At 51.1% G+C, this 19,760-nt stretch overlaps 1 protein-coding gene across 6 annotated transcripts in view; it reads left to right on the top strand.

The window, feature by feature from the left end:
• BCORL1 (BCL6 corepressor like 1) overlaps positions 1–19,760 on the top strand; it is an 83,946-nt gene that overhangs the window by 49,538 nt on the left and 14,648 nt on the right. For 4 of the 6 annotated variants that reach the window (XM_083160319.1, XM_083160320.1, XM_083160323.1 and 1 more), the window contains 4 exons: positions 7,678–7,848; positions 7,965–8,055; positions 10,382–13,024; positions 16,765–16,909. In XM_083160319.1, coding sequence (XP_083016445.1) covers positions 7,678–7,848; positions 7,965–8,055; positions 10,382–13,024; positions 16,765–16,909 — 3,050 coding nt within the window. The remainder of the gene's footprint in view (positions 1–7,677; positions 7,849–7,964; positions 8,056–10,381; positions 13,025–16,764; positions 16,910–19,760) is intronic. The other 2 variants (XM_083160324.1, XM_083160321.1) reach the window with 2 other exon arrangements.

The following is a 19,760-nucleotide window of genomic DNA, read 5'->3' on the forward strand; positions in this document are numbered from 1 at the left end:
AATACCGCCTGTCGGCACATGTTGACTCAAAAAAAACCCCCACGAAAACCCCATGTCGACCTAGCCATTGTCAACCTAATGCTTGTGTCAACCATCCATGTCGACCTTAGGCATTTCAAGCTATTTAAGGTGTCTACTTAAGCCGTGTCGCCCTTAAGTGGCAGACCCCATGCATGTCGACCTCTGGCGTGTCGACCGAACGACCGTATACCACCTCAGTGAGGCACGAGGCACGATTGGATCAGCCCACAAAATGGCTGGTGCAGCGGGTGTTAGATAGCAGGTTTGCAGCGTCTCCTTTATCAGCGCAAAGCGGCCGACGCAGAGCTGGCGCAATCGCACGATAAATCAGACGCAGAAATGGTGGGCATACGCAAAGAGGCAACCGTATCCACTTACCTGGCTAATATCTCTTCCGAAAAATGCTCAGAATTTTATCAACACAATTTGATGATTTTTTATTTATCTTTTTATTTAAAAAAGTCCGTACTGTGGTATACAGCCGTAATGGCCATCGAAGGCCGATGGTTTTAAACCATCGTTAGAAAAGCATTGATGGTTTAGCTATCGATGATTAAGTTCTACGTTGACTGAAGCTACTGATGTCCCCTTGACATTGAGGGTTACCATCGATGGTGCAGCATCGGTGCTTGCCAGTGAATGAAAAACCACTTGACATCTGTCCATGACCACCGTGTCCTGTGAACGACCTTACCCTTCTGTGAGTGCCCCCAGGCCGCAATGGGGGCAGGACACGGGCAGCCACCATGAGCATTTTATAGGCGCTACAAAGCCAGGGCTTGTGGCTGTTACTGACACAGATTTCTGTTCCCCATTAGAGGTGAAATGCCGGCCGCCCTGCGTTATCTGAGAGGTGTTAAGATGGCCGATGTTATTCACAGCTGATCAGATGCTGTGGCTTGGTACACAGCATCGACAGGAGGCCTCTACAAGGGGCCGTCTGTAGCCAAAGACAACTGCATCTCTGAGCTGTTCCCTAGTCTGCTGTATATTATATATGACACCGAGCCTAATTCAGCCTGGCCTGCTGATTGCTGATTTCGGTTGTCTGCGCAGTTGCAAATGTTGCAGCGCACATGCATGACCCCATAAACTGCATTCACATGCAGGAAAATGCAGCTGCCGTCTAAGAGCTTATGGGACGGCGTTGCGGAGGCGCGGCCCGGATGACGAAGGTGTGCCCAAGCCTTTTGCAGGGAGGGGCAAGGCGGCCAAAAACGTGGTGGCCTGGCGCACTGTCTTGTTATCCGATACCGGGCGGCTGCTCTTTACCGCCACCAGGATACATGGGGGGGAAGTGATCTGTGTGTTTGGATTACCCTCCACTGCTTCCTGCAGCCGCCGGCGTTGTCCGATCTCAGTGATCTCTCTGGCGGACATACACGGGGGGGGGGGGGGTCATTTGGTCTACAGCATGATGGTCGACGTGGGAAAAGGTCAACATGGTTATAGGTCGAAAGGTCATTATTTTGACAGATCATTAGTTCGACAATGTCTAGGTCAACAGTCAAAGGTCGACATGGGGTTTTTCACTGTTTTTTTACCTGAATGTCAACACAGTCAACATGGACACAGTTTAAAGTGAACCGCATCCCCTCGCTTCGCTCGCGATGCTTCGGGCACAGTGCCTCGCTGCGCTCGGCACACTATTTTATTCTCCCACCACACCCTAGTGGGTGGTAGGACATGAGATACCGCCTGTCGGCTCAAAAAACAGTGAGCGTCTTACGAATGGTTTTGCAGATATTCGCTCAGCTGCGAATCGCACACATCCATCCGCACAGCAAGCGGGATTTCACACCAGAGGGCGGGGTCTACCTGAACGCTGGCCACCACGAATTTGCGGCTGTGCGATCAGGTCTGAATGACCCCCTTCATGTATTAAAAATTGCGCCAGTATGCCTTTATGTCAGATTGTGCCAGCTGCAGGTGGCAGATGCTCGCGGATCTGATCCGGCGCATGCCGTTGGTGACATCAGACCGTTTACACCGGCTTGCATAGTACTCGCCCTTATCCGGCTCGAAGTCTCCCCAACGTGCTTGAAGCCTGCTCCGGCCTCCAAGCAGGGAGTGTCAGGAGTCGCCGCTCTGTGCGTCTCTGTTTACTGCAAGCATCTGTCCGCTCCGTTTATTTGGTAGTGGTGAAATATGGTTTGGGTTTGTGTGCAGGAGGTGGGCTCAGACAAGCGCTGTTGTGTGAGGGAGATAAGCAGAAAGGGAGAGGAGGTGGGAGATCTCTTGCGGAGGATGGAATATCACACACGAGAGAGAGAGAGAGAGCACAACGCACATGTTCCCTGTGTATAATGCAGGACACTCGTCACCCGCGGCCTGTGTACTTTACCCTGTTTATCGGTTCCTGGTACTGTGGTACTCGAGAGGTTAAACAACATCAGAACATCTGTGTGCTTATATGGCAGCGTGTAAGGCGAAACCCCTCTGATGAATGGCTGTATGCAGGAACTAGTGCTTGTCATTACCAGGGATCACATTTATTGCTGCTTTCCCAAGGTGTACCAGCAGTGCCCGACACATTCCTCTGACAGTGCCCAGCAGTGCCCGACACATTCCTCTGACAGTGCCCAGCAGTGCCCCACACATTCCTCTGACAGTGCCCAGCAGTGCCCGACACATTCCCCTGACAGTGCCCGATCACATTTATTGCTGCTTTCCCAAGGTGTACCAGCAGTGCCCGACACATTCCTCTGACAGTGCCCAGCAGTGCCCGACACATTCCTCTGACAGTGCCCAGCAGTGCCCGACACATTCCTCTGACAGTGCCCAGCAGTGCCCCACACATTCCTCTGACAGTGCCCAGCAGTGCCCGACACATTCCCCTGACAGTGCCCGACACATTCCCCTGACAGTGCCCAGCAGTGCCCGACACATTCCCCTGACAGTGCCCAGCAGTGCCCTACACATTCCCCTGACAGTGCCCAGCAGTGCCCCACACATTCCCCTGACAGTGCCCAGCAGTGCCTGACACATTCCTCTGACAGTGCCCAGCAGTGCCCTACACATTCCCCTGACAGTGCCCAGCAGTGCCCGACACATTCCTCTGACAGTGCCCAGCACATTCCCCTGACAGTGCCCAGCAGTGCCCAGCACATTCCCCTGACAGTGCCCAGCAGTGCCCCACACATTCCCCTGATAATGCCCAGCAGTGCCCCACACATTCCCCTGACAGTGCCCAGCAGTGCCCCACACATTCCCCTGACAGTGCCCAGCAGTGCCCGACACATTCCTCTGACAGTGCCCAGCAGTGCCCGACACATTCCTCTGACAGTGCCCAGCAGTGCCCGACACATTCCTCTGACAGTGCCCAGCAGTGCCCGACACATTCCCCTGACAGTGCCCAGCAGTGCCCCACACATTCCTCTGACAGTGCCCAGCAGTGCCCCACACATTCCCCTGACAGTGCCCAGCAGTGCCCGACACATTCCTCTGACAGTGCCCAGCAGTGCCCGACACATTCCCCTGACAGTGCCCAGCAGTGCCCGACACATTCCCCTGACAGTGCCCCACACATTCCTCTGACAGTGCCCAGCAGTGCCCTACACATTCCCCTGACAGTGCCTAGCAGTGCCCGACACATTCCCCTGACAGTGCCCAGCAGTGCCCGACACATTCCCCTGACAGTGCCCAGCAGTGCCCGACACATTCCTCTGACAGTGCCCAGCAGTGCCCCACACATTCCCCTGACAGTGCCCAGCAGTGCCGGACACATTCCCCTGACAGTGCCCAGCATGGTCCAGCAGTGCCCGACACATTCCCCTGACAGTGCCCAGCATGGTCCAGCAGTGCCCGACACATTCCCCTGACAGTGCCCAGTATGGTCCAGCAGTGCCCGACACATTCCTCTGACAGTGCCCAGCAGTGCCCGACACATTCCTCTGACAGTGCCCAGCAGTGCCCTACACATTCCCCTGACAGTGCCCAGCAGTGCCCCACACATTCCCCTGACAGTGCCCAGCATGGTCCAGCAGTGCCCGACACATTCCCCTGACAGTGCCCAGCATGGGCCAGCAGTGCCCGACACATTCCCCTGACAGTGCCCAGCATTGGCCAGCAGTGCCCGACACATTCTCCTGACAGTGCCCAGCATGTGCGAGCAGTGCCCAACACATTCCCCTGACAGTGCCCAGCATATAACAACAAGCAGCGGATCGTCAGTGACCAACACCTGTACCCACCAAGCCCCTGTAGAAAAAAAGTATGCGCTAACTGTAATACCCAGCAACTATGCCCGCTGCTAGTGGCCACCATATGCCTGTGGTTGTCGGCCATACTCAGGACAGTGTTCTCCCCTGTTGATGGGAGGAGCAGCCCCAGCGGCCTCGCACTGAGGTAGAGCAGGCACTCTATGTATGTCAGCTTCACCACAGCCTGGTATATATCCCTGATATACATGATAAGTGTCTGAATTGGTAAAATGGGGACATTCTGCCCAATCAGATTAAAAAAGGTACATGGTGCAGGCAGCCATTTTATATTGTGGTCCTTGAGAATGGAGCCTTTCAATTATTCATGCATACTGGTTAAGCCAACAAAATGGCCGCTCTCAGTGCACTTGGGCGACAGGTGCAGTCGGAGCTAGTGATCTCTCTGGCGTCCCTGTGATATTGCATATTGTAGGGTGATGTTTGTTGGTGCCACTGATAAAATGGCTGGACACAACCTAGGTGCTTGAGGTTACGCGCAGCTCCTCCGTTCCATTAACGGTGACTGTATACTTGGCGTAACCCACGTGGTTGCCACCGATCCTGGCACCTTTGCTATTCCGTGTGTGAGGACTATGTACCTAGTACTGCTGCGGTTACCCATAGCAACCCATTGTTTTTGCTGGCTCTGTGGAGATCAGAGTCAATACCTGGTTTCTGTGGATTATTGTGCAGTAAAGTAATCCGGCCTCCCTGAATGGGGAGTGCTCCCCGACCCGTCGCCCCCCCTCCCCCCCCCCTAGCTTTTCCCATCAGGCTATTCAGCGCTGACTGTGCAGTTATCCCTAAAGTGTCGAGTAAGGATCACGGTGCGCCAGGGTCTATTCACTGAGGTGCCACAGGCCGAAAGTTCCATCTAATAATATCCCCGTTGGCAGGGATAGCGAGCGACACAATGCAGGTGTAGTGTCGGGCTGTATACAAGGAGTATATATATCTATATACTGTATATAATACAGACGCGCGGAACTGTAGATAAGAGTATACCCAGTTCCGCAACATGTTAGCTGGCTTTTTATGTGCTCGGTGCTGTGTGTATTACGTAACAAACATGAAACAGGATTTCTCTGCGAGCCCCCTTCTCCCGGGCCGGCCCCCAGCAGACCTCACAGCTGGGGAGCATTGCGTACGCCGATCTGACGGGCAGAGAGTGGCACGGGAGGGAAGAGGGGGGGGGGGGGGTGGGGGACGACTCTGTGGTTGCTTACTGCATAACGCCCGAGGCACTAATGCAGAATCGATCCACCACGATCCAGCAACATCAGGCTGTCTCTTATCTGGGAGACTTCTGAAACCCATACAGGGAACGCTAGCTCGCTTGGAGGTATATGACAAGGTTATATATAATACCAGACCTCTGCGATGGCATAAGCTGCACTTACGCATATATACCGGTCGGAGGTTTCACAACCTGAGCGGAAAATGGACGTAGCTAGGAAAGGGTGACGCAAGCCGCGGCTCTTGTGGAACTACAAGCACCAGCCCGGCCTGCTTGTTTTCCCTGCGCCTGGTTGTTGTTCTGCTAGCAGAGCTCGCACCAATATACATGAACATGTCATTAGCATATTACAGCCTCTCCTCTGTAAGCATTGCTTAGCGAGTTTCTGCGCCGCATAGCAAGCCTGAGTACGTCTTGTGTTTCCCACAGGGAGCCTCGCGCTCCGTCCTAGGAGTGTATTATTTCTGCGTGGAGCTGGAAATGTAGACACATTTTCCGTATCGCACCAGCCAACACTCTCAGTGCCTGGACTGGAGTCATTAATGTGGTTCCTTTATTTTAGGCTTTTCAGTCCGGTGCAGAAGAAGCGGAGGATTTTGCGGAGGGGTCACTCGTAATCCCTGCGACTTCTCACAGGAAGTGAGGCTGACCCAGTCTCTCCTGTCATTCCAGGGGGTGCGCCATCGGAACAGCTCGGATTTCACAGAATCCTTCCATTATTACCTCCCCTAGGAGCGACCCAGCCCCCCCCCCCCCCCCCCAAGCTCCAGAGATATTAACACTTTTTCTGTGTTTATAGACTTTGCTTTCTGGATTACTCCGCCCAATGATTTGGGTGGGGATAGAGGAGTTTGAGAACCAGCCTCACCGTTTGTGTTGCCGGGCCTCAATGGCGGAACATTCCCACGTCGCGCTCCTCCCTGTGCTTACTGGTGATGCAGTAACCCCCCCCCCCTCCCCACCACCACCGCTAAACCATGATCTGACGATGCTACCAGCTGTGACCCATATCAGAACTTCTATTATCATTCCGAATCATTTCTTTCTAAAAACTGCTGGGCGAGACAACATGCGGCTGTCATTGGCTGGCAGGACATGCTGAGACTTGCAGTTCTCCGACAGATGGAAAGCCACAGGTTGCCTTCCTCTGCGGCAAGTAGTTTGATAAGCTTTCAGGAAGGCACCATGTATTGTGTCTTTTCATAAAATCAACTGATCCCTATGGCGGCGTCTGGTCAGTGACAACGGAGAAATCGTCCAATTCCGCGTCGATAAAGACGGATGTCAGTTATGTGGAATTAAAGGGTGTTATTTATGTTGTTGGGCACCCACCATAACGCCACCTTTGGGCAGCTTGGAGCACTTGTCAGTGGTCCTCCCATGTGACATCTACTTAGCCAAATGATATATCTATGGGGTACAGGCCATGGGCGATGCCTGTAGTGTGTGTGTGGATCATAGGGTCCACTATGAATGGTCAACAAACACAAGGTCGACATGCAGTAGATCATCACTGACAAAATGTCGACACACTTATGGGGAAATTCCGACACATGTAAAGGTCAACTTCAGTTTTTCACATTTTTTGGGTGTCAGTGTTGACATGGATTCCCAATTGTCCATAAAGCATGGAATGGGCCAAAGAAGGAAAAAATCATGTCGACTAATAGCTTGTGTTGACATTTTGTCCAGGTAGACCTTGCGTCTGTGACCTAGACACAATCCACCTATCATTGTGATTCCGGTTGTTTCGAGTTGAGATTACGGGCCTTATTCTAGTTCACTCTTTCTGACAATATCCTTCTTAGATGGACAAAACCATGCTGCACTGCAGGGGGCAGATGTAACATGTGCAGAGAGAATTAGATTTGGGTGAGTTATTTTGTTTCTGTGCAGGGTAAATACTGGCTGCTTTATTTTTACACTGCACTATAGAACTCACTTTGAAGTAAAACCCCACCCAAATCTAACTCTCTCTGCACAAGTAACATCTGCCCCACCTGCAGTGCACATAGTTTTGTCTATCTAAGAAGGAATTTGTCAGAAAGAGTGAACCAAAATAACCCCCTAACTGTATTGTACAGTATTTATGTCTATGCATTTGTCTGTGTTTGTTCTCATACTGCAAACTGTTAGGACAGAACGGGGCACAGAACCCTCAGCCGACCCTGTGCCCACTTTCTTTTCTCATGGCGCTGTTTGTTCCGTGTTTCCCAGCAGGTGGAATCTGCGCAGGGCACCGGGGAGGGAGGCAGTGGAGCTGCGGACTCGTTCAGCGGCTCCCGGGGTGCAATCACCTGCCATGATATCGGCCGCCCCGCTGTACAGTGGCGTGCACAACTGGAGCAGTACCGACCGCGTGCGCATGTGCGGCATCAACGACGACAGGTCAGCATGTGCTCCAAACCCTATGAACTCTTTGTGTCTGTGATCTGATTTAATTCCGCTGTTGCAAAGTGACCGGTAACCCCCAGACCATAATCTCTTGCCTTGGTTTTGGACAGGAGGACTCCACTGTCTGATGAGAAGCTAAAATCCAGTAATAGCCAACACCTGGGGTCCGAAGATCTGTGTGTGACTAGTGTTCTTTCCAAGGTGAGCCTGACCGCACCACGCGGGAACGTCCCGGCTACGGCCATCTGTCACCATTACTCACCATGTTGTATAAATGGAACCGCAGTGTTCACAGCTATGGGAGTTATTCAGACCTGCGATCCCACCCTGCGCGAGAACACCTTTGCAGAACGTCATTCCAGCTCCAAATCCATGCACAGCTCGCCCCCCATCCAGTGTATTACAGTCTGTGCGTAACTTTCACACCTCCGCGAATGAAACCGGCTGATCGAGGTCGGAGCTGACGTCACAGACACTCCGTTTTGGCGCTGTTTGGCGTTGCGCATGTGTTCTGCGATCCGTATGCATGCGCTGTCCTTCGGTAAACGATCGCACAACAGCGATCAGCTCATACTAACCCCCTATGTCTGGTAACATCCTGAAAGATATAGGGCAAGCCCCTGGTGTATACCGCTGGTCCCTTTGTGCACTGTGCGGCTAATAGAGGTTGTCAGCGTTATCCTATAATGGGATTACTGGCAGGAAGTCTATATGTGAGAATACCCCCCCCCCCCCCCCTCTCTCAGTCACAACTGTTCCAGCAATATTTTCTATGTTACGCTTAAGCATCCTTCACCCATGTGGTTATTATCTATCTATCCATCTATCTATCTATTAGTTTCTTCGCTAGATTACCAAACTAGTTTCCATTAAAGTTCTGTGATGTTTTAGAACTTGACATCACTAATCGTCTTTCCTCACAATGGGGCCTATTGATTCCCTGAAACCAGCTGCTTTCAGGGGTACCCACAAAGATTTATTATCCCCATACATACTATGTTGGGATCACCGATATCTCCTGCAGTCCCACCATCATCTCCAGCAGCATCCGCGGCCCACATAGGCTTCTGCGTAGAGTGTAGCAAGCTCCGTAATAAAAGCATTTCCCAGATGGCGTTACCCTATAATTGCCGGCGTAAGATATACAGTTTGCTAACAGCCGCGAGTGCGCATTGGCTATTGGGGAGACGATCGCGGAGACACAGCGTTACTGTTATCGGATCTCGCCTCCTGGGAGGAGCATGTTAATGTTAAAACTCATGTTGACATTTTGACTGTTGACCTAATGCTTGTGTCGACCAATCTGTCTATCTTATGAGGTGTGTATGCTCTTATGTAGGTTTTGTGATCTAAATGGCGACTGTCCGCTGATCTTTTTAACCAACTATTCAATAACTAGTTAAAAGCCCATAAAAACAACGGTTTCTGCAATGTACTTTCACTTTGAGCTGTGACCGTTTTTAGCCCACAAACTCTCCAGGTCAGTAGACCGACGTAGGAATCTCGACTGTCAAAAGCCCGACGGTCGGGATCCCGACCCCCATAGAGGGAGAATAGAACATGTGGCGAGTGCAGCGAGCTTGCTAGGGGCTTCGTAATGCTCGCCCCTCTGACGGAGTCACAGCAGCCGAGGTTTCACCATCGGTCTAATGACTTTCGGGAATCCAGATCGGGAGGTCATACCACACCCAAACTCTCCACCCCAGTTCCCTATCTGCTCCTACCTCAGATCAGTGTCCCTGCCAAAAATTGCTTTCACTTTCTGTTAGGACATAGGAGTAATTTGATCCATCGGTCGGCCTCTAGTGGTCACTGGCGGTACGTCACCTCATAGAGGTGAGGAGTAGTTAGTCTTTTATGTATATAGATTTGTGTATTGCTACATAGCGTAAAGTTCCAGTGGACATATAATGTATTTCTATACAGAACTGTTATTTCTAGTTGATGCAATAGGGAGAAGTAAACCTAGAGGGAAATACCCTTTGGGGTCCATATACCTCTGGGATGGGGAACCTTCGGCCCTCTAGCTGTTGTTGAACTACACATCCCAACATGCCTTGCAACAGTTTTAGCATGGCCAAATAACAAAAATGAAACAGGGCATGCTGGGATGTGTAGTTGAACAACAGCTGGAGAGCCGAAGGTTCCCCATCCCTTATAAACCCTGTTCTGCATAATACCTGGTCCAGGAGATGGATACAGTGGGGTTTATTTCCTAAAATGGGAATTAGAATCTACTTATTTATTTAGCATCTTCTAGACCAGGGATGGGGAACCTTTGTCCCTCCAGCTCTTGTTGAACTACATATCCCAGCATGCCCTGCAACCGTTTTAGCATGGCCAAATAGCAAGACTGTAGCAGGACATTCTGGGATGTGTAGTTCAATAACGGCCAAAGGTTCCATATGACTGTTCCGCTAGATAATAGATACAATCTAATTGGTTAATAGAACTCTCACCTTAGTAAATATAGTAAATTAGTGGGAAGTGTGGAGCCCCCTTTGATTTATCTGTGTTTTGGTTTCAGGTGGATTTCATACCAGCAACCAACCAAAGCGATGCCCTGATGCTCCAGGAAGGTGGTGGTGCAGCAGTGGAATCTGGACAACAGCTGGAGGAGAAACCGCCGGATCCTATTGTCTCCAAGCCGGCAGTAACAACGTCGCTTAAAGCCTGTGAGAACGTCTCGCCACCGGATGGCAAACCAGCCTCCAACATGTTGGACACGTCCATCCAATCAGCTTCAAGCAAACACAGTAAAAAAGTGGAGTATGCCAGGACTCCAGCGCAGGAGAAGGTGGCAGGGGGGGAACACCTTGCTCTTTCGCCCGCTGGTCCGGATCCGCCTGTCAAGCAGAAAGCCGTCCTTGGCCCTGGATTACAAATTGCTGGTCAGCCGGTGGAGGCAACGCACGCTGTTGTGTCCTCCAGTTTCAGCACACTCACTCCCTTTACTATGAGCAGAATCTGCTTCTCCGCCACTCAGGTCCCTAATATGCAGAAGCTTCCTTTGTCCTTCACGTCTGGTACGGTCATAACACCAACCCAGCCCCTGGTTTATATCCCTCCTCCGAACTGCGGACAGCCCCTCAGCGTGACTACCTTACCGACCACATTTGGGGTGACGTCAACATTGACCCTTCCCATCATGCCCTCCTGCTTGCAGGAGCGGTGCCTCCTGCAAGCGTCTTCAGAACTGCATCCACATGCGTTCGCTTCTTCTCTGGGAAGACCCTTAAACACCGACTGCAAAGTGAGTTCGGCAGAATTAAGTAAACCAATCAGCACAGTCCCTTCCATTTCCATCGCCAACAGCAAAAACGTTATCACATCCTCGGTGGATGGCCCGACCGTCCGCTCTGATCCGTCATCCACAACACTCTCTGCTTTACAGACTCTGTCCACCCATCCCACCCTCCCAATGGTCAGTGTGAGCCCAGTTACCCTAACCACCTATTCCAGAACCCCTAATCTGGAAGCGCAAACAGAGTCTTCTTCTGTTTCCCCATTAAAGTCCCCTCCACAACTTGAAAGAGAGATGGTCTCCCCCCAAGACTCCTATGAAATGCCTTTAGATTTGTCCTCCAAATCTCACCGCCATAAGCACGCCCCGTCTAACCAACGTAAAACTCCACCTATGCCAGTGTTAACCCCAGTGCACACGAGCGGGAAAGCCTCACTCTCCACCGTCTTGTCCAGGTCCGACTGCAGTTCTCAGCGCCCCATGCAAAACAGCTTCACCACCAGCAGCAGCGGCGTCCAAGGGGCACCGCCGTTGGTAATGTTTCCAGAGTTCTTGAGGAATGGGGAACCAGTGTCACCACAGTTAGTGGGAGCCCCTGGGACTTGGATTAAAAACTCTGCTGCTCTAATTAGTACTATACCCGGTACTTACGTAGGGGTGGCAAACCCAGTGCCTGCCTCGGTGTTGTTGAACAAAGACTCTAGCTTGAGCCTCAACACGGACTCCCAACTCTTGGCAAAACAGGAGCCAATATCCATCATCGACCAGGGAGAACCAAAGAACTCAGGGTCATGCGGCAAGAAGAATACCCAGACTGGTGTTGATGGCATGCAGCACGCAGAAAAGCTGCACCTTCACGGACGGACTACTACAATGAACTCTTTATGTCCTTCAAAGGATTGGACCTTATCTGGACATGGGATGGTGCACCCAAAGTGTCCCTTAAATGGGAAGCCCAGCAATTCTCAGGTTCTGCCAGTGAGTTGGTCTCCATACCGCCAGCCGTCACTGCTGTCCATTGGCATATCAGCCACAGGCACGCTCCGTTCAAGCCAAGGTCCTCCTCATAGACTTCCTGTAGGAGAGTACACCTTATACTCTGGCATTCTTCCAGCGGAGTCCAATCTGACGCCTCAGAAAAGTGCTGGCGAACCTCCATGTAATGCTCAGCAGCAAAACGCACCGGTCGCTGCAGCCACTGACCACAAGACCCCGGCAAAGCAAAGGACGTGCGAGCCTAAACCGCGTAAGTCTCGCTCAAATAAAACTCTGCTCGCACCAAAACCCGCAGCAGGAAACGCTGCTTTATACTTTCCACCAAGTGCGGAGGGTGGTCAGCGAGGGGTAGAAGGAAGCGGCACCTTAAATAAAGTTCCTGACAAACAGAACTGCAAAGACGATAAAATTCGCCCAAAATTGACTTGCAGTCGGAAGGCCTTTGGGGACACCAAGCCAAAAAACAAAGTTTTGGCCTCCTACATGACCAATGACCAGCTGACAGCGAGCCAACCCAAAGACATCAGTCATGACTCCTCTTTGTTGAGCCAGGACGCCAATAAAAAGGACTCCAGTACGGCCGTGTCGCATGCCCAGCCTGCGCACCGCAAACGCAGCCACAAAAAAGCGCCCCCTATAGACACTCTACATTGCGTGCAGGAGGTAGACTTGAGCAAGGTCAAAATCGAGAGGGTGGACGATGATGAGAACTTTGGCTGTTTGTCATCTTTTAACGATTCATCGTGGCTGCCTGTGGAAATGCCACCAATCACCAAAGTCAAGGCTAGGGTTAAGAAAGAACCGGGGTTGAGAGGACGTTTTAAGCATTCAGAAGAGGTCAGCCCCACCGTGCCAGCACAACCCAAGCCCAAGAGTAAACAGAGGCAGAAAGACGTGGACAAAAGCCTGCCAGAACCGCAGAAACGGAAGGTGAGTGTTACCGATACCGGACATAGTGCATGTAAACCTGCCAGCATTGATCACATACGGTTCTAGGGGAGACTATTGGAGAGAGACTCATATTGCACACTAACTGGTGTCCCCTCAAATCCAGCTTAGATACCTGTAGTCCTCAAAACGTATACGGTTCTCTATAACTTAAAACTGATGAATGATTTTAAGGGTTTTATTACTGGAAATTAGGTCACAGGGAATGCAAAACCGAGGTGGGCAATTACTCCAGATATATATACTCCTTTCAGACCGCATCTCGGGACCCAGGTTATTGTCGAGTTGTCCCAGGTTGGACTGCGGTGTGAAAGTGCCACTAGCAAAATTCCTGGGTCGAGCAACACTGCATTTCAACACAGGTCACAAGCAGGGTTGAATAAGGTTGTGACCCGGGTTGCTGTTCAGTGTGAATGGGTCCTGTTCACACTATAGAGGAGGCAGTGCTTGGAGACAGTGTCCACTCCAAGCGCTGTCTCCTCCCTCACCCCCGATGATGCATCTCCGCCCCTCCCCCATCTGACGTCAGCGACCTGGCAATTGGCGGTATGAAAGGGGTATAAGTGGGGGTTCTCAGTCCGGTCAGAACGGTGTTGGGGTAATTGTATGAAGGTTTCAGTGAAGTCAATTTACAAAGACGGGAGTTCTATTGAAGATGTGATGTTGCCCATAGCAACCAATCAGATTGTCTCTATTATCTTATCTAAGATGCTACATAAATACGTAGACCCCCGATCTTAGTAAAGTAAGGGACAGCACATAATGCGCATTCTGACTTTGGGCCTGATTCGGTGATGTATGAAGATCATGAGCCTCTATGTGTTTGTACGCATCTTCTGTGTGATACAATAGGAGGCACCGCACTCCAATAGATGCCGCCTTCTCTGACAGTCATTCTGCATCTTGGCAGACACCGCCACTGTCGCCACATCCACTGATCTATACATGCCATAAACAATGATTGTATGAGAGCGAAGGGTGTTAGATGGGACATGGGGGGGGGGCTCCCAGGGTAAACATTTTGTGGTTGACCACTTTATGAACTACTAGTTAAAAGCCTGTCAAAATCACAGCTTCTCCCATGTACTTTCACTTTGAGCTGTGACAGTTTTTACTTTCACTTTGAGCTGTGACAGTTTTTAGCCCACAAACTCTCAACCCCTGTGGGTTCCTATGGGCACTCTCTCCATATGAGAAGGGGGAACGCTTATCCCCTGATACATGGGGGCAATTAGTATGTAAAAAGTTACCACAAAGTGACGGCGTACATTGGGCCTGATTCAGACTTGATCACACAGATGCGAATTCACAGGCTGGACGATTATCAATAGACAATGCGTGCGTACGGCCCGTAATACGCATGCGCGAGACCGGTGTTTGGGACGGTAACCGTCCGTTTTGTGGGAGTGTCAGGGAAAACGCAGAGGTGCCCAGGAGTCTGGATGGAGGATCTGTGCCGTCGGATCCGACTGGTTCTATCACGCCAGTTGGCTAAGTCACCCGCAGGCTTGCACGGGGCGGGATTTCATTCTGGCGGGGCGGTGTACACCTGATTGCAGGGCTCTACAAATTAGCAACTCAGCAATCAGGTGTGAATGCGGTCCATTGTGCCCACCTGCCGTACTCTGACCAGTCTTACAGCCGGGTACAGTCACCAAGCATTAGATCGACATGACGGAAGATCCATATGGGTTAGGTCGACATGGGAAAAGTCAACACTCAAAGGTCGACATTAGGTTTTTCACTTTTTGTTTGTGCCAACAGGCGGTATTTCTTGCCCTACCATCCACCAGGGGGTGGTGGGAGAATGAAATAGTGTCCTGAGCGCAGCGAGCCGAGCGAGGGGACACGGTGCACTTTTTTAGTGTCCCTGTCGACTGTGTCGACATTCGGGACAAAAAAAAGTGGAAAACCTAATTTCAACCTTTTGACTGTTGACCTTCCCCATATCGACCTAATGCTTGTTGACCTAACCCATGTCGACCGTCAGTGGTTGATGTAATGCTTGGAGAGCTAACGCATGTCTATCCGATGATCCGTATTTATCTGATGCAATATGTGGAACCGTGAACTGCCGCAGTATATGTAACCTGTGTAAGAGAATCCCGTGTTTGTGCTTTATCACCTGGGTTATTAGACTATGGGTGAGATGTAATAGAGTCCGAATTAAGCCGCCGTCCAGGATGCCGACTGACCTTGGACGTTGTTTTTTTTTTCTCTAAGGGGCAGTCATTTACAAGGCAAAACTGTGCCCTGCATATGATTGCCCCTTTCAAATAGAAAAAAAAACAAACGTCCGACGTCGGCCGGCACCCTGCGCTGCCGCTGAACTTGACCGCCACCCTTTTCTTCTGTGACGTATCTTCTCTGCTGCTAACCGACAATGTAGGGAAGACGCATGTACAGTCCGCGTTCCGGACGTTGCCCTGTTCTGGCACTGAAGGGCGAGTGAGATGTTTGGAATGTTGACATTTGTTGACTGATAAAGACTTCGCTTATATTACAGTGTTCTTATAGAGTAACCCCTTCCTGACTGGCAGAATTTAGTACAACTTCACTATGGGATGGTTATACTTACAATACACCATTCTTGACTGCGTCCCAGGGCCCGCGGCATCCCGCAGATAGTTGTTGGCACGGGGGCCACACACTGACGTACGAAGCTGCCATATTGGGCTGTCCTGTATAAGTTGCCCATTCCCTCTGCTGACGATTTAAATAAACGATCTATGTATTAGTGATATACTACCCTCTGGCCAAGACGAACTGAACTTCAGCCAATCAAGGCAAAATGTAATGGGTGGGAAAATATAATGGGTAAAGCTTCTGCATTTAGAGGGAGGGTGTAAGGAATGAGACTCAGTACCGCACAGCCAGGTAGGAGGGGTGAGATTACACTATACCTGTGGTGCCATTCACTGCGACTGCTCTCTGCAGCTCACCATACACTGATGCTATGTGATACTGCTGGATACGAGATGCCAGGGTGGTGGTCATGGCAGGGGGTGTTTATCAGAAGTGTCAGTGACTTCTCTACAGCCTCCCCCCCTCCACGGCCATTCCTGCGTTCCTACCCGCCGCTGGCGGTGCAGCCTGGAAGCAGCGATGTCATGTTGTACTTTGTATAACAGGTCCTATACCAGTCACACCCTCCAACATCTGTATTTTGTTGATACGACTTCTCTGTATTGTTATGTCAAAGGGTTCGGTCACTAGGGAGGGAAAAGGGGGCACAGGGCAGTTACATTTTAAAACCAGCCTCAAAACACAAAAGTAAAATAATGCAGCGGTATGAACTATAACTCCCAGCCAGCGCTTTACGTCATTTATAAAGAAAGTATTCTACCTGAAATGTAAATGTGATGCTGTGCGCAGGAGAAATGTGATGTCAGAGACCTGTGACGCACTGATCCCCCCCCCCCCCCCCTTATCTGCTGGGTCCTCCATTGTCACTAGATAACGCTCACTCTGTGCAGGTGTGATTGACATGTGCTGGGGAGGGACTCTGACTATGATTCAGGTGGGTGGGAGCAGATTACATTACAATAGCATGGAGACCTCGTCTCAGGTTAACACACAGAGGTTCACATGTAAGAGGTAAATGTAAAGGTTCCCTGCGCCAGCCGGGTTCCCAGGAATATTGTACAATGCGGAAGTTCCCAGGCGACCTCATGGCCGCTCTGCTCCAGTTGTGTGTTCACTCCGCATCCTGTTTATTTCAGTGGAAGAGGCGATCGGCCCAAAGTCCCGAAAAGAAAGAGCACAAGGCGGCCAAGTCCAAGAAAGAGCCGGCGGCGGCTGCGAGGACCAAGAGGCGGAAGAGAATCACCATCAAGGCCGAGCCCTATGACCCAGAGTATGACCTAGGTAAGAACCGAACGAACGTCAAGTAAAAGTTCCGGTGATAGCGCTGCGCCTTCTGCAGTGGCCTGTCAGGATTGGGCTCTGGTGATACAGGCTGCGGGAGCTTCTTAGTTACAGACCCAGCAACGAAACCTGCGAGGCAGACTGATTAGCATGATAAAGGGTCTGATTAGCATGCTGATCACATGACCAGCCGGAGCCCCTCCAGGGCAAATGGGGGGGTGTAATTAACCGAAGAGGAACTGCACAGAACTGGCCCGTCCTCCTGAGATATTGAGCTGTATTTTATTTCTCCTTAATTATTTGTCTAATAATGTGGCCACGGGTTCTATGAAGATAGAGCAGCTGCACCAATGTCTGTTAGGTCATGTCACTCTCTGACCTTCCTTGTGGCCCCTGCAGCCACGTACGGACTGATAAATGACGCAGAATCTAGAGGAGGGCGTCCCAGACTCGTCTCTTCACCCTTCTGGTCATTCCGATCTTACAGTTTATACGACCAGATGGTGGGATTCTCTCTAGTCATAACTCATCCCACTGTCCAGGCCGGTGGCCTGAAGTGTTGTATCTTCAATGTTTGGGTCCCCTGTGGGGTCACTGATTAAGTGTCGTTCTGTCAATCATCGGCCCAGGGCCTGCGGTAACTGCAGGAGTCACAGCTTCCGTCAGTCAGGCCTGGTGTGCAGAGAGACACCTCCCCAGCCCGATGCCTTCCTGATAGATAGGAGTACACATTCCGGCCTAGTCCCCGACGTGCTAATGAGCCCGGCTAGTAGGGGTGTGTGTTAGGGCAGCTCTGCTCAGGAGGACGTTACATAACCCGAGTCAGTGGCTGGCCGTTAGCAGCACTTCCTGTGCCCCAGTCACACTTCCTATTGCAGGCTCAGGTCTGTGCTGTGACACCATCTAACAACCTGCCAAGTACCGGCGCAATCTGCTGCTCCTTATCCCCCCCCCCCCCCCATTAACCTTGTGTTGTGGAGAAGTGGTGCATGCTGGGCATTGTAGTTCAGCTCAAGAGATTTGTGAGAGCAGTGTACTTTCAGGGTTTTTTTTATATATATATAGTAACAATTGTGTGTTTTCCTCTGTGGGTGTTGGTTTGTTGTACGCGGAATTATGGGACCACTAAACCTGTAATAAAGGCTGCTGAATATAAATATATATGATACTTCTGAACTCCTGAACCTGGCACAGGGTGATTGTAGGCATCTGGTTAGCATGGAGGGGTGAGATGACCTTGGTACAGATGTACCTCCGTTTGTGTGTATTTGGGGTATCCCCCGCTCCCACTATCTGCTGTGTATGGTCATGGGTGATGCCGCAGATAAAGGCTCCTATTGATGCTACCATCATTTATCATTATTATGGCTAGTGCTATGAGAGCAGTGTATGCACCAGGACAGTAGTGTATGCACCAGGACAGTAGTGTATGCACCAGGGAGGTGCCGGGAGAGAACAGTAGTATATGCACCAGGACAGTAGTATATGCACCAGGGAGGTGCCGGGAGAGAACAGTAGTGTATGCACCAGGACCGTAGTGTATGCACCAGGGAGGTGCCGGGAGAGAACAGTAGTGTATGCACCAGGACAGTAGTGTATGAACCAGGTGCCGGGAGAGAACAGTAGTGTATGTACCAGGACAGTAGTGTATGCACCAGGACAGTAGTGTATGCACCAGGGAGGTGCCGGGAGAGAACAGTAGTATATGCACCAGGGAGGTGCTAGGAGAGAACAGTAGTATATGCACCAGGGAGGTGCCGGGAGAGCAGTAGTATATGCACCAGGACAGTAGTATATGCACCAGGACAGTAGTGTATGCACCAGGGAGGTGCCGGGAGAGAACAGTAGTATATGCACCATGACAGTAGTGTATGCACCAGGACAGTAGTGTATGCACCAGGACAGTAGTGTATGCACCATGACAGTAGTGTATGCACCAGGACAGTAGTGTATGCACCAGGACAGTAGTGTATGCACCAGGGAGGTGCCGGGAGAGAACAGTAGTGTATGCACCAGGGAGGTGCCGGGAGAGCAGTAGTATATGCACCAGGACAGTAGTGTATGCACCATGGAGGTGCCGGGAGAGAACAGTAGTGTATGCACCAGGACCGTAGTGTATGCACCAGGGAGGTGCCGGGAGAGAACAGTAGTGTATGCACCAGGACAGTAGTGTATGAACCAGGTGCCGGGAGAGAACAGTAGTGTATGTACCAGGACAGTAGTGTATGCACCAGGACAGTAGTGTATGCACCAGGGAGGTGCCGGGAGAGAACAGTAGTATATGCACCAGGGAGGTGCTAGGAAAGAACATTAGTATATGCACCAGGGAGGTGCCGGGAGAGAACAGTAGTATATGCACCAGGACAGTAGTGTATGCACCAGGGAGGTGCCGGGAGAGAACAGTAGTGTATGCACCAGGACAGTAGTGTATGCACCAGGACAGTAGTGTATGCACCAGGGAGGTGCCGGGAGAGAACAGTAGTATATGCACCATGACAGTAGTGTATGCACCTGGACAGTAGTGTATGCACCAGGGAGGTGCACCAGGACAGTAGTGTATGCACCAGGGAGGTGCCGGGAGAGAACAGTAGTGTATGCACCAGGGAGGTGCCGGGAGAGCAGTAGTATATGCACCAGGACAGTAGTGTATGCACCAGGACAGTAGTGTATGCACCAGGGAGGTGCCGGGAGAGAACAGTAGTGTATGCACCAGGGAGGTGCCGGGAGAGAACAGTAGTATATGCACCAGGACAGTAGTGTATGCACCAGGGAGGTGCCGTGAGAGAACAGTAGTGTTTGCACCAGGTGCCGGGAGAGAACAGTAGTATATGCACCAGGACAGTAGTGTATG

This window comes from Crinia signifera, chromosome 9 (assembly GCF_055691185.1).
Source record: "Crinia signifera chromosome 9, ASM5569118v1, whole genome shotgun sequence".
In the NCBI taxonomy this organism is placed as follows: domain Eukaryota; kingdom Metazoa; phylum Chordata; class Amphibia; order Anura; family Myobatrachidae; genus Crinia; species Crinia signifera.